The sequence below is a fragment of the Sparus aurata genome, chromosome 8 (assembly GCF_900880675.1).
Source record: "Sparus aurata chromosome 8, fSpaAur1.1, whole genome shotgun sequence".
NCBI lineage: Eukaryota > Metazoa > Chordata > Actinopteri > Spariformes > Sparidae > Sparus > Sparus aurata.
This window is the reverse complement of record NC_044194.1, coordinates 16,033,859-16,044,954: the sequence shown is the minus strand read 5'-3', so window position 1 is coordinate 16,044,954 and position 11,096 is coordinate 16,033,859. Positions and strand designations below refer to the sequence as shown.

At 42.6% G+C, this 11,096-nt stretch overlaps 1 protein-coding gene across 2 annotated transcripts; it reads left to right on the top strand.

Moving 5' to 3' along the window:
* The first annotated feature begins 162 nt into the window (after window positions 1–162).
* On the top strand, window positions 163–11,096 carry cnot4a (CCR4-NOT transcription complex, subunit 4a). 2 transcript variants are annotated; one of them, XM_030425206.1, is made up of 13 exons: window positions 163–423; window positions 2,147–2,369; window positions 2,604–2,801; window positions 3,172–3,258; window positions 3,542–3,643; window positions 3,869–3,994; window positions 4,123–4,247; window positions 4,351–4,557; window positions 5,602–5,659; window positions 5,740–5,995; window positions 6,843–7,346; window positions 7,615–7,848; window positions 9,027–11,096. In XM_030425206.1, the coding sequence occupies exons 2-13, from the start codon at window positions 2,196–2,198 to the stop codon at window positions 9,353–9,355; spliced, it is 2,400 nt and encodes a 799-aa protein (XP_030281066.1). In that variant the 5' UTR covers window positions 163–423; window positions 2,147–2,195; the 3' UTR covers window positions 9,356–11,096. The 2 variants fall into 2 exon arrangements, with proteins under 2 accessions (XP_030281066.1, XP_030281067.1); XM_030425207.1 differs by lacking the exon at window positions 163–423 and adding an exon at window positions 432–565.

Genomic DNA, 11,096 nt, shown 5'->3' with positions numbered 1-11,096 from the left:
AAGTACAATTATACATTTATAGAAATGTATATTTAGGTATTTCGTGTTATTGTGAATGCCACATTCTGCATGTTTCCGCCCCTGTATTCCCTGGTCAATATCTTAAAATCGTAGACTCCATTACCCACAAGGCATCGGTCCATCTGCGCACACTCAGTCGCTGTGAACACTTGCCCCACTCCCTCCTCCCTACTTTAATGCTAGCTAAGATGGTGGTTAGAGCGTAAATTGTCTCTACAATACCAAGAAAAGAAAGGGGCAGAACATCTTTATAGCCTTCTAATAACAACAGAACAACACAGCTACGGTTATCCTATGTGACCGTGGGTAGAAATTTGGACATTTCAGATATATTGGCTCGCAGTCCCCGCCCAATTTGGTGTGACTCCCTTGGAGTGGAATCCTAAGCTAAATACGGACAGGGTAAGTAACGCTAACGGTAGTCAAGTTGCTAGTTGGGCTAGCCAGCTCCCATTCTCCCTCAACAAATAAAGGACAGCTGTGTCTGTTACGACTTAACAGACTGACAGTAGAGTATTCACACGCATATTGGACTTCTGTCCAGGTAATCTTGATGTCGTGAGAGTAATGTCAGTTGTTTATAGTGCCAAAAACTTGCTTCCAGTTCAGCGTTAGCTTGTGTAGGCCGCGTCGTAAGCTTGGCTCCAAAACCCCGTACATTTTGATGATAATGTAGCATGCTAGCTATGCCGATGCTAGCGGTTAGAAAAAGGCAAGCTGTCAGTTATATGTAGGCGAAAATGTACCGTTATGCCATACGTTTTTATAGACATTTCGCGTAAATATCAAGTTAATATTGATCTCTGCGTGTTTTAGTGTTATGATTTGCTTTATAAATGCTCGTGGATATCGGCTATTAGTTAGACCGGCTTCCTTCAACAATTCGCGGCTAATGTTAGCTTAGCCTAACGTTAGTCAAATAACATCTGTCATAATGTACGATCCAGGAGACAGATCAGCTAAAGTTACCAGCCTGGCTAACTAGGTATTCTGACTCCATACACAATTTTATCAATCAGCTGATATCTACGGGCGAAGCAGCTAAACCCCGATGATCATGTACGTGGTCATTTACTGGCAAAAGCTGCCAAGTATGTTAAATATTGGCATCTATCAGTTATCGTGTATTTCAACTGTACGCTGTCATGTTTTACCAATCTGGGTTTGTCATTGAGTTAGTCTGCTGGCAGCGGTGTTGTCACGTAGAACCCAGGCTGGTGATGAACTGTTAGCAGACGTCTCATCTGTAAATAAACGCAGTTTGTTGCGTTTGTCTTTAACGTCCATCATGACGTTGTAGCTATTTATGGTCAACGTTTCAAATATGCCACAACATCCGCATTATTATTTTAACGTGATGGCTGCTGCTTCTGGCTTGTTGTTTTTTTTTTAAGTCACGCCTATATAAAACTAATGCAGTTTGATTCAAAGTCCTGCCATAACTCAAACCTTTGTGGGGGTTAAAATGTTTTATTTTACGTGAGTTAGAGAAGTGTTGATTCAGCTTTATGATGTTTTTTGAAGGCTGTCACAATTACCCAGAGCCCAAGAGATGGCTTCAGATTGCGTGTTCTGTACTACCAACAATCAGTAATTCAAAAATATTCATCCAGGACTAGACAAATCACAAAATAGTCACATTTAAGAAAGTCAACACTTTTGTTTTCAAATGACTGATAGTGATTTGATTGTCAAACTACCTATCCATTATCAATTGACAAATAGTTTCAGCTCTGAAATGTGCTGAGCAGTTTACGTCATTTAATGTTTCATCAATGTTACGGACAAAACATCTCTGCATACAGCACAGGACCCAAAAGGACCATAAAGTTTATTCCAACTCCTCTCCAGAAAGTTTAATCAAAACTGAACACTATATCCGTTATTGAAGTGAGATGTGTTGCATTAGAGCTGAACCTAATAACCTGGCAACTGATTATCGTGTTTCCTTTGCTGCTGAATATGTCAAACATATATTTGGTGTGTGCTCAGTCTGATATTGTGACCTTGGTGGTTCAAAAGTCTGTTTTAAAGCCTGTACCATCCCATCAGTATCAAGTTTAGTTGATATTTTAAATTATGTTATGATGTAGTTCTTACATTTATCATCTGTATGTTTTCTTAGCCTTGTGAATTGTGACCAGCTTCAGCACTCACACTCGCAGCGCCATAGGATGTCCCACAGCCCTGAAATGAAGGACGACCCCATGGAGTGCCCTCTGTGCATGGAACCGCTGGAGATTGATGACGTCAACTTCTTCCCCTGCACCTGCGGTTATCAGATCTGCCGCTTCTGTTGGCACCGCATCCGCACAGACGAAAATGGCCTCTGCCCCGCCTGCAGAAAGGTAACGAGATGCGACAATACCAGAGAAACTCATTATAACTCAACTGAGAGGAAATGTTTGGGAAAATGGAGATGATGATGTTGAGCTTGCAAATGTGAATGGGGAGGGGCAAGGTAAATTGTTCATTAATACATAACTTATACTTTATACATCCTCAGCCTTTCAAAATTCTCAAAATTAAAACTTGAGTATTTTTCAAACCTGTTTATCTAATTTGTTTGTGTTTCTGTGTAGCCGTATCCAGAGGACCCCGCTGTATACAAGCCTCTTTCACAGGAGGAGATCCAAAGGATAAAGAACGAGAAGAAGCAGAAACAGAATGAGAAGAAGCAGAAGGTGACAGAAAACCGCAAGCACCTGGCCAGTGTCAGAGTGGTCCAGAGAAATCTGGTGTTTGTGGTGGGGCTCTCGCAGCGACTCGCCGACCCTGAGGTGAGTACAACCTCATTCACCCAAAACCCCAATGACTTATGCTACCAGAGACATTGAAGTGTTGGTATTTTAGCTCAACATGAATGAGGCTTTGACAAATTGAGGGCATTAGCTGCTCGATAGCTATTTGATTTATCTTGGGTCTTTTCTGACAAATACAAATTGAGATTAAAGTTCTCTCCCATGTTCCATTGAAGCCACAGTGGTTAAGTCTGTTGATATTATGTGTGTGTGTGTGTGTGTGTGTGTGTGTGTGTGTGTGTGTGTGTGTGTGTGTGTGTGTGTGTGTGTGTGTGTGTGTGTGAGAGAGTTCACATCAGACCTAAAACTTTGTGCTAAGTGAAAGGTATTTTTTGCTTTGTGCCCACAGGTCCTTAAACGACCCGAGTATTTTGGGAGGTTTGGGAAAATCCATAAAGTGGTCATCAACAATAGCACATCTTACGCAGGTTCACAGGTGAGAGCTTAGATCAAATGACAGGATGTTGTTAAACATTAACAAATCTTTTTCTAATAGAATAGCAGTTTGACTTTTTGCATGCAATAATATGAAACATTGTGTTTTAAAGATAATTGACCTCATACTTTTTAGATCAACCTGTAATTATAAGGTAACACAAAAGTTATCTGATCAAACATGTAAGTTATTGCAAGCAATTGCTTCTTGTTGCAGACATAGAGAGACACTATAAAGAGTAAGTATGTTTGACTTGTATGTTTGCTTAATTTTATTTATCCAGGGGCCTAGTGCCAGCGCCTATGTCACTTACATCCGCTCTGAAGATGCTTTAAGAGCAATACAGTGTGTGAACAATGTGGTTGTTGATGGCAGAACACTCAAGGTGAGAAATTAACCTCAATAGTTTAGCTCATCTTGTGTAGAAATATTTTAAGCTAGTCTTGTATGTTTTATTAGCATTGAAGCCCTGTGATAACATATGCAGCTTTATAATCAAACAGCCTGTGATGTTAACTACTAGGATTAAACCAAAAGTCTTTACCTTCCTATTGCATTTTCAAATGTTCCCTTATAATTTCTCAGAGGTTCTCTGTCTTCTCTGTTACAGGCTTCTTTAGGCACAACAAAGTACTGCAGTTACTTCCTTAAAAGTATGCAGTGTCCCAAACCTGATTGTATGTATCTACATGAGCTGGGAGATGAAGCAGCTAGCTTTACTAAAGAGGAGATGCAGGTAAAATTGTTTCTTTCTCTGAAACATGAACTAATTTTTGCTTTTTGCTACATGTGTTGATTGTGGTTTATAATTTGTTTATTAATTAAAGGGTTAATGCTGACTCATGCCATGCCATTTGTTTTTAGGCGGGGAAACATCAAGAGTATGAGCAGAAACTCCTCCAAGACCTCTATAAAATTAACCCTAGCTTTCTACAACCTCCAGCATGTGGAACAGAGAAGTCAAAGAGTAAATCAAACTCCACACAGAGGTTGGTGTTTTATTTCTTCTGTGTTCTTCCTCGTACTACTTCCACACTGCAAGTTTATGATTATTACTGTGCTAAGCTTCATATATCTCCTGCTTTGTAACAGATCCAACAGTAGCAATGGTAAAGATGGCTGGCCTACACTGTCAGGACACAACAAACTGGCCAACGGGCTTTCAGAGGACCGCAAGTCTCCTCCGTTGCTAGACTATCTAGATCAAGAAGTAATTGCTTCAGATGGGCTAGAAACAGAGCTTGGTCCTGGCCAGTGTACTGCCCTGTCTCCCTTCTCCTCTAACTGTGACAGTAACAGGTAATTTAGACTTCTATCAGTGTATATTTAAAAGACGTCAAAGATATCTTTGAACTGTGTTGCAGATATATCTACTGAAGTTAGCATGCTACCCAGCTAGCCCAAGTCATCGTGTCTTATTATGATCAGTAGTCAGATAGCCCTTGGGTTTTGTTAGCATATTAATGAACAAAATAAACTCACCAAATGTCAAAAAATGAAATACCTTTACTTCCAGTTTCCTTACTAAACAGATACCATGTAGCTTCTGACTTCAATTTTCTTTCTTTTACCAAACTAAGATGAGCTTTATTCCCTTGTTAAAGAGCAACTAAACCCCCAAACCATTTTTTTTCTGCTGAAAACCAATGTATTTGGGTATGAAGTAGTGTTGCTGAGTGATTCTGGTCCAACTCTTGACATTTTAGTCGAAGTATTTCAATTTGGCGTATTTTGTAGTAGAAATGTAAGTGTGACTGCCCTCTATGGGTTGAAACCCGGTTATTACAATCAAATTTTCCTATTGGCTGAGATGGAGGCAGATGACGTTTTGAGGCAGCTTTCGTCACGGTCCACCACGGTTAGCTCCGCCCCCTCCTATAAAAACTAGCACCTGCTGATCTGGAATCTGTGGCGAGTAGGTTGGATTGAGAGAATTGCGAATAGAGAGGCATAGTGATTATTGAGTAGGTAGTGTAGTGTGGTGACGGTTAGGGGGGAGGGGGGAGGGGGGAATCGGAGAGTACTCCTGGAGCCCCGCCCATCATCAAGGCATTTTTTGAATTTCCAGCTTAGAGCACGTCATCCAAAACTGAGGGGTTTAGTTGCTCTTTAACTTATCATAAAACACTTGATATACATTTTTTAAAACTCACCAAGACAGTCTTGGCCATGCTCCCAGTGTTTTCCCCCTCCCCCTTTGAGCCAAGGTCCCAGTCCAGGCAAACTCTAAGGCTGCTGGTTTCAAGGCTAACTGAACCATGAGCTAATATGATAATGTTAGCTAACCATAGCCAAGGATAGCTAGGAATGTTTTAATACAATATGTCATTTTTCTACGTACAGTCCCAGTGACAAACCTCCAGAGTCGATCGGAATGGTGAATGGCGAGACTTTACAACAGGTAAAAATAACTAGACTCTTTATTTATGAATGTGAATCACGTCAATCTAACAAGCATTTCTCTCCCCTCTTTTTGTCCAGATACCCACCAGTGACTCCCCCTCTCCTCCCCCGGGTTTAACCAAGCCCAGTCTGGTGGTGCCCATCAGTGTGTCAGACCTCACAGCCCGTTCACCCTTTGAGGGTGCGGCAGCTGAGTCCCAGTCGCTCTTCTCAGACAACAGTAACTTCAGACATCCTAACCCACTCCCCGCTGGCCTGCCACCCTTCCCCAGCTCCCCCCGCGGCAGTTCTGACTGGCCCATGACCCCTGAACCACAGAGCCTCTTCACATCAGGTACGATGGAGATGAAATTAAAACATTTTGTTAGGCTCGAGTGCCTGATTGGTCAAGCTATTTGTGTTGTTTTCAAATAATGTGTTGACCTGCAGCTGCTCTATTATCTTTGTTTTTAATGCTGTGGTCATTAGTGTTGTATAGAATAATGAATTGTAACAGCGGTGTCTTATTAATTTAAGCATTTTCTGCTGTTGCTGGCATTGTAAATCAACCTGAATGAAGATAATTGTTAGAGACTTGGTTCAAATTTTGTCGAAGAGTCTTTTCGTATGGAAAATAAGCTATAACCTTTAGTTTGATACTGAAAGACAAGCCTCTGCCAGTCCTGTAATGGTGACACATTTGTGTTGGTAAGCATTAGCTTAAAAACAATCAGGATGACGGCATTAATTGGATAAAAGAATGATAATCTTGAAGAGAGAGTTTGAGTGTTAATGTAAATCCATAATTTAATTAATTCTGTCTTTTCTTAAAATTACAATGGGGTCATTCAATACTAACTCCCAGTTAATGTTATGGATTTCCTTGAACATGAATGTGAAAACTTGTGAAACACATACTAGGAAAATTAGGACATTTTAGCCCAGAGTGCCAAACTACAAAAATTAATAACTTAAAAAGTACACCGTATTACAGTATTTACAGACCCTTTCACATAAAAGAATGCTTCATGAAGGGCTTGAACACAGGTAACAGCCTGTCAGATCCATTTTTTTTAGGCTCTAACTGAAGGCTTTCTGTCAGCGACCAATAAGCTTAGTCAAAAAGATCCTATGGCTTGTCAACAAAAGATTCTTCACATCAAGGACAGGTCCACTAACTTGTCTCTCTCCTTTCCTCACAGACACAATACCAGTGTCCTCTTCCACAGACTGGCAGGCGGCCTTTGGCTTCGGCTCATCCAGCAAACAGCAGGACGACGATCTGGGCTTCGATCCTTTCGACGTCACCCGCAAGGCCTTGGCAGACCTGATAGAGAAGGAGCTGTCCGTGCAGGATCAGAGTCCCTTTTCCCCAGGGCCCTTCTCCCAGGGGAGCAGCCACGGTCCCAGCCTGCTGCCCCCCAACCCTAATCCCAGCAGCTCCCACCACTTCCCCAGCGGCCTGCCACGCCTCCCCCAGCTCCACCACAGAGCCATCTACAGCTCCTTCAGTTTCCCCGGCAGTCAGAACAGCCAGGCCAGTCAGCAGCAGCAGCCATCCGCCAGACACCCCTGGATGGGCGTCCCCACACGGAATAACCTCACACACTTGAACCACTCAGCCAGTGCTGCCTCACACAGTAATTTCCTGGACCTGAATCTGCCACCTCAGCACAACACAGGGCTGGGAGGGATCCCCATCTCAGGTACCAGACACCTGGGTCACTGTGGCACCTCTCTGTGTCCTGTGGAAGCAGTGCATGTTAAAACAGAGATCAGATGTGTTGCATAATGGTGTTATTTGATATGACAACACATGTACACTCCCATGCGACATTGTGATACTTGTTTTGATTAGCGTTTATTGACCTTACAGAGGGAAACACTTGTAGATGCAGTTCTGCTGATAGCCACTAGTCTGTGATCAAAACACTGGAGGATCTGACGTGTCTGTTTTCCTCTCCTCTCCTGCAGAAAACAGTGGCTCTATAGACGGCTTAAATGTGAAAGAGTGGCAGGATGGCCTCAGAGCTCTCCTGCCCAACATCAATATCAACTTCGGGGGCCTCCCAAACTCCTCTTCCTCTTCCTCCTCCTCATCCTCCAACAGTGTTAACCACATTGGTGGGCCAGCAGGGCCAGCAGGAATCTCACACAGCCTGAGCTGGGATGGCACAGCCAGTTGGATGGACCCTGCTATCATCACAGGTTGGACATATACGCAATTATTTATCAGTTAGTGTGGTTATCAGCAGAACATCAGTTAGAATTCATTATGACATTTGAGTATTTGTTGAAGGTTTGTTGAAGGCATATTCACTGGTTCCGTCTACTGTTTCATACCATCATACATTGAATTACAGCTGCAACTTTTTTTATTTGTTTTTGATTAACCTGCTGCCTATTTTCTGGATTAATCCCTTGGTCTATTAAACTCTAAGAAAATAGTGAACAAGAATCCCTAAAGCTCCTCAAAGTCCAGTCCAAATAGTTTACTTTTGATGTTAAGTAAACTGTTATGTAAGACAAAGAAAAACAGCAAATTCTCAGTTTTGAGAAGCTGAACCATAAAATGTTATCGCTATTAAACTAATCAACTAATTCCCACAGCCCTAAGTCGAATTTTGTATTTGTTTGGCAAAATAATTATTTGCTGTATTATTTATTTGACAAAGCTGCTCAGTTATTACTCAAGCAGGATATTAGGAAGGTCAGTATGGAGGTTTTGTGGACAAAATACCAGTAACTTCAGGTTATAATTATCATCTTTGGAATAATGATAATATTAGCTTTGGAGTCAGTTATGTGAATTGTTTTGGATAAGCTGATACCCAGTAACTTTTAAGTACAGTGAGGCCAGATTGTATCAACTTAACAAAATTGTCTTCACATTATTTGTATTTACTGCAGTGTCTTATGTTCAGGGTACATACTGGAAATCCTTGAAAGTGCTTAAATTATAGTGTGGCATTTTTTTAAGACTAAAAGTGATTGGATTTTGGACCAAGTGCTTGAAACTATTTGTAATTGTAACAGCATTACACTCAAAACAAATAGCTTTATATCTGCTTAGCCGGGGCCACATTTTGAAACATGAAAACATGTGTTTCTCCTTATTAATATGTCATCCCTCTGTTAAATGCCATCACAGAGCATAATTTTGGTTGTGTATGGCACAATCTGATTTTATGTGATACAGTGAAATAGTTATTAAGTGTGTATTATATTCTGTCAATAAATATGTAATTTTCCACAGCTGTAAGATGCTAGGAAGCTTAATATGCCAATTAAGAAAAGCTGGAAAAAAGATGTAGGAACCATGCATTTGTCTCCCCCCTGTGTTTTTGTCATTACTCATCTATTCTGCCACCCTCTCCTCCCTGCAGGCATCCCGGCCTCACAGGGAAACAGTTTAGACTGTCTCCAGGACGACAACCCACCACACTGGCTCAAGTCCCTGCAGGCGCTCACAGAGATGGACGGCCCGGCCGGCTCAGCGATGCCCACTCCACAGCCCCTCCACACCGGCCTTCTCGACGCCCACATCCCCCTCCACCACAGAGCCGCCGGCGGCTGGGCTCCCTACCTGCCCCCTCCCACAGCCAACCCCGCCAGCCAGTTCCACTCCCCTCCCCCAGGCTTCCAGACCGCCTTCAGACCCCCGGTACAGCCCGCCACAGAGCTGCTACAGAGTGCCGCTGTGGACCGCCACTGAACACAGACTACAGCAGACACCCATCCATTCCCCCACTACCACTTTATACCCACTCATCCTGTACCCTGCTCCCCCTCCACCCCAACGCAATACACACCAATCTGCAGAGTATGAAAATTATTAACAAAGTAACAAACATGCTTTCTTCTTTTTCTCTTCCTCCTTCATTTTTGTCTATTCCGAAGGCCAATTTGTTTTTGTTTTTGTTTGTGGTATAAGAGTTCTCATTACCCTTTGTCTGCTACCATCATCACTCCTTACATCTAGTTCTGGGCGTAACATTGGATTCATTGTGTAGCTCGCTGTTAACGGAGAGCACAAGAAACAGTTTTAGCATCGAGCGCCCAGTGGTGACACAAGAGTTAACTCCACAAACTGGCGAAGAAACAAATTAGCTGAAGTGAGGTCTTTTTTTAAAGTAACTAATGATTAAGCATGAACAACATTTGTGTTTTTGAAAGTTGAAGTCACGATAATGTTTTGGAGGAATGAAGCAAGCTGTGAATCTGCTCTCGAAGCTTTGCCCCAAAGACCCTCATCTTCCCCACTTTAACAGGAGACTGTGAAACGGTTAAAACTTACAGCTGAAGTCGTGAATAAGGCGAGGTAAAAGAGAGAGAGAGAAAAGGGGTTAGTACTTAGCTTTTTTTTTTTCTTGAGAGTGGTTTTTAAAAATTGTAAAAAAGAAGCTGAGATTTGGTTCGTAGAGAGTGAATGCAGATGACACAGGGGAGCTGAGGGCACAGGCTATGCATGGGCTCCCTGTTAGGTAGGGACACAGATGGCCTGCTTGAGAGGCCACTTGGCCCATATTCCCTTTAGTAGAGGGCTCCTGCTGGCCCTGTCCTGCTGGAGGGAAAATTTTGCTGAACCTCTGTATCAGAGGATAGAGCACTGCCTAACTGCGGGGAGCCAGGGCTTTGGGAGATCGTGGCACACATCCTGAGCACTAGGGTTAGACTCTTACTCACAGTGCCACTGTGTGGTACCTACAGTAGCTAGCCCTAACATGGACAGCCACCAAGTAGATAGGACAATGACAAGGATGGATGAGGAAATGTCAAAAATACTAATGAGGGTAGCAATGGGGTGAAACAGGTCCCTTTGTGCGACCCTGGAGGGCTTAAACGAGGCCTTAAAAACGGACAGATGAGAGAAAGGAGCTCGAGTGATTGGAAGGGGAGTCGAGCATCAGTGATTGCTGAAAAAATATGCAATATTGTATGTGACTTCAGCAACTGTATGTGAGTGTGTGTCACAAGGGAGGTGCTGACTAAACCAAGTACTGTAGTAGTGATTTAAGGAGCTCTCAGCCTTTAGGATTTGAGATCGACCTCTCCGACCACCGCCTTTTTTCTTTTTGAAGTCTTAATTCTGATCCGTGTTCGCTCTCTCTCTCTCTCTCTCTCTCTCTCTCTCTCTCTCTCTCTCTCTCTCTCTCTCTCTCTCTCTCTCTCTCTCTCTCTCTCTCTCTCTCTCTCTCTTCTCTCTTTCTCCCTCTCTAACCTCCCACCCCAACCCCAACCCATCCCTTCCCACCCCTCCTGCTGTTCCCTATTTAACAGTATTCACAAAAATGAACAAACTCATCCAGGAGAAACCAACACAGAGTCATTCAATGGGTTTTAACGTGATGTTGCGAGAAAAGAAAAAACAAAACAAAATTGAGGCGCTTAAAAGGAAGTGAACTGTCCTCTGCAGGTCTGGAAAAATGAACCTTAAATAAAACTGAAAATTCAGA